This window comes from Aplysia californica, unplaced genomic scaffold (genome assembly GCF_000002075.1).
Source record: "Aplysia californica isolate F4 #8 unplaced genomic scaffold, AplCal3.0 scaffold00177, whole genome shotgun sequence".
NCBI lineage: Eukaryota > Metazoa > Mollusca > Gastropoda > Aplysiida > Aplysiidae > Aplysia > Aplysia californica.
In genome coordinates, this window is record NW_004797447.1 from 823,310 (window position 1) to 824,471 (window position 1,162).

The 1,162-nt window shown below is 35.0% G+C and overlaps 1 protein-coding gene across 1 annotated transcript in view; it reads right to left on the minus strand.

Moving 5' to 3' along the window:
• Nucleotides 1–193: 193 nt before the first annotated feature.
• LOC101857641 (methyltransferase-like protein 27) overlaps nucleotides 194–1,162 on the minus strand; it is a gene marked incomplete in the record, with an annotated part of 16,266 nt that continues 15,297 nt past the window's right edge. The window contains 1 exon segment of the mRNA XM_013082495.2: nucleotides 194–946. Within this exon segment, the coding sequence (XP_012937949.1) occupies nucleotides 762–946 (185 nt within the window).

Here is a 1,162-nt window from a genome sequence, read left to right on the forward strand (position 1 = left end):
TGTGTGTGTGTGTATGGGTGGGTGTGTGTGTGTGTGTGTGTGTGTTTGCATGTATTCGTGTGTGTTGCAATGTGTATGTACGAGTATTGAGTGCGCTTGTGTATTTGTGCGAACCTGCTTTCAGTAGAAGGAAGCATTCATGAAAATATTTACATGTACCTGACAATTTGCCAAATAGAGGCAGCTTCAGAAGTCACGGTGTTATATTTCTTTATTGAGCCTGAGTAATATATGGTACATATATTTTTAAAATAACGTTGCACAGCACACTGTATAATGTACATGTACCTATTTTTAAAAAAATCATAATTTTGATTTCTTATACAACGGCAACCCATTTCACTTGGCAATTTTTCCGTCTGTTCTAGAACTTTATTTACGCGTATAGGTATGGCCTATACATATCAAACTGTGTCAATAAACAAACAGGCAGTGGTCATTTACCCTCATTTCCTGAAAAGAAAAAAAATTCCAATCCTGTTTTACTCAATAGAAGCTGCTTTTAATATAAGCTGTATAAATTCTGAAAATTGCACGATTTTATAATCTAAGCCCAGAAACCAAAATTATACAGGAGATATAATATAAAAGAACACTTTTATTTTTTAACAACTGTACAAACAATTATGTTATTTTTCTATCTATTTTTCATCATGATTTGAATTCCAATAAAATACTTTTTAATCCTTTGCAAACGGTACCGAACGAAAACCAAAATTATAGGTTGAGTACATTTTAACAGCTGGCCAACGAAATGGAGTTTAGCAAACTCTATAGAGGATGCACAGGCCGCCTTTGTCAGCGTAATGATTCGGGTAGCGCGTTTTTTCGATTAGTTTCCACTTGGTCTCCTCTTCCAGCTTGTTCCACAAAGGTTCTAGGCGGCCTCTGTATTCGGTCGCTATCGTCAAATTTTCTTCACGCAGGCAGATTATTATATAGCCACCTGTAAATCATGAAAAAAGGGATTTTAACTGATTTAGGCAAGGGGAGAATGAGATCTATCTATCTATCTATCTATCTAGCTATTTATGTATGTATAATGCATTATTCTTTTTATATGGCTTATATGTTACAGTAAGAATGCGTACCTAGTGAATACGTGTAATCACTGAATATTTCAGTGAAAACGCGTAATCCCTATTTCACTCGGAGATTTCAC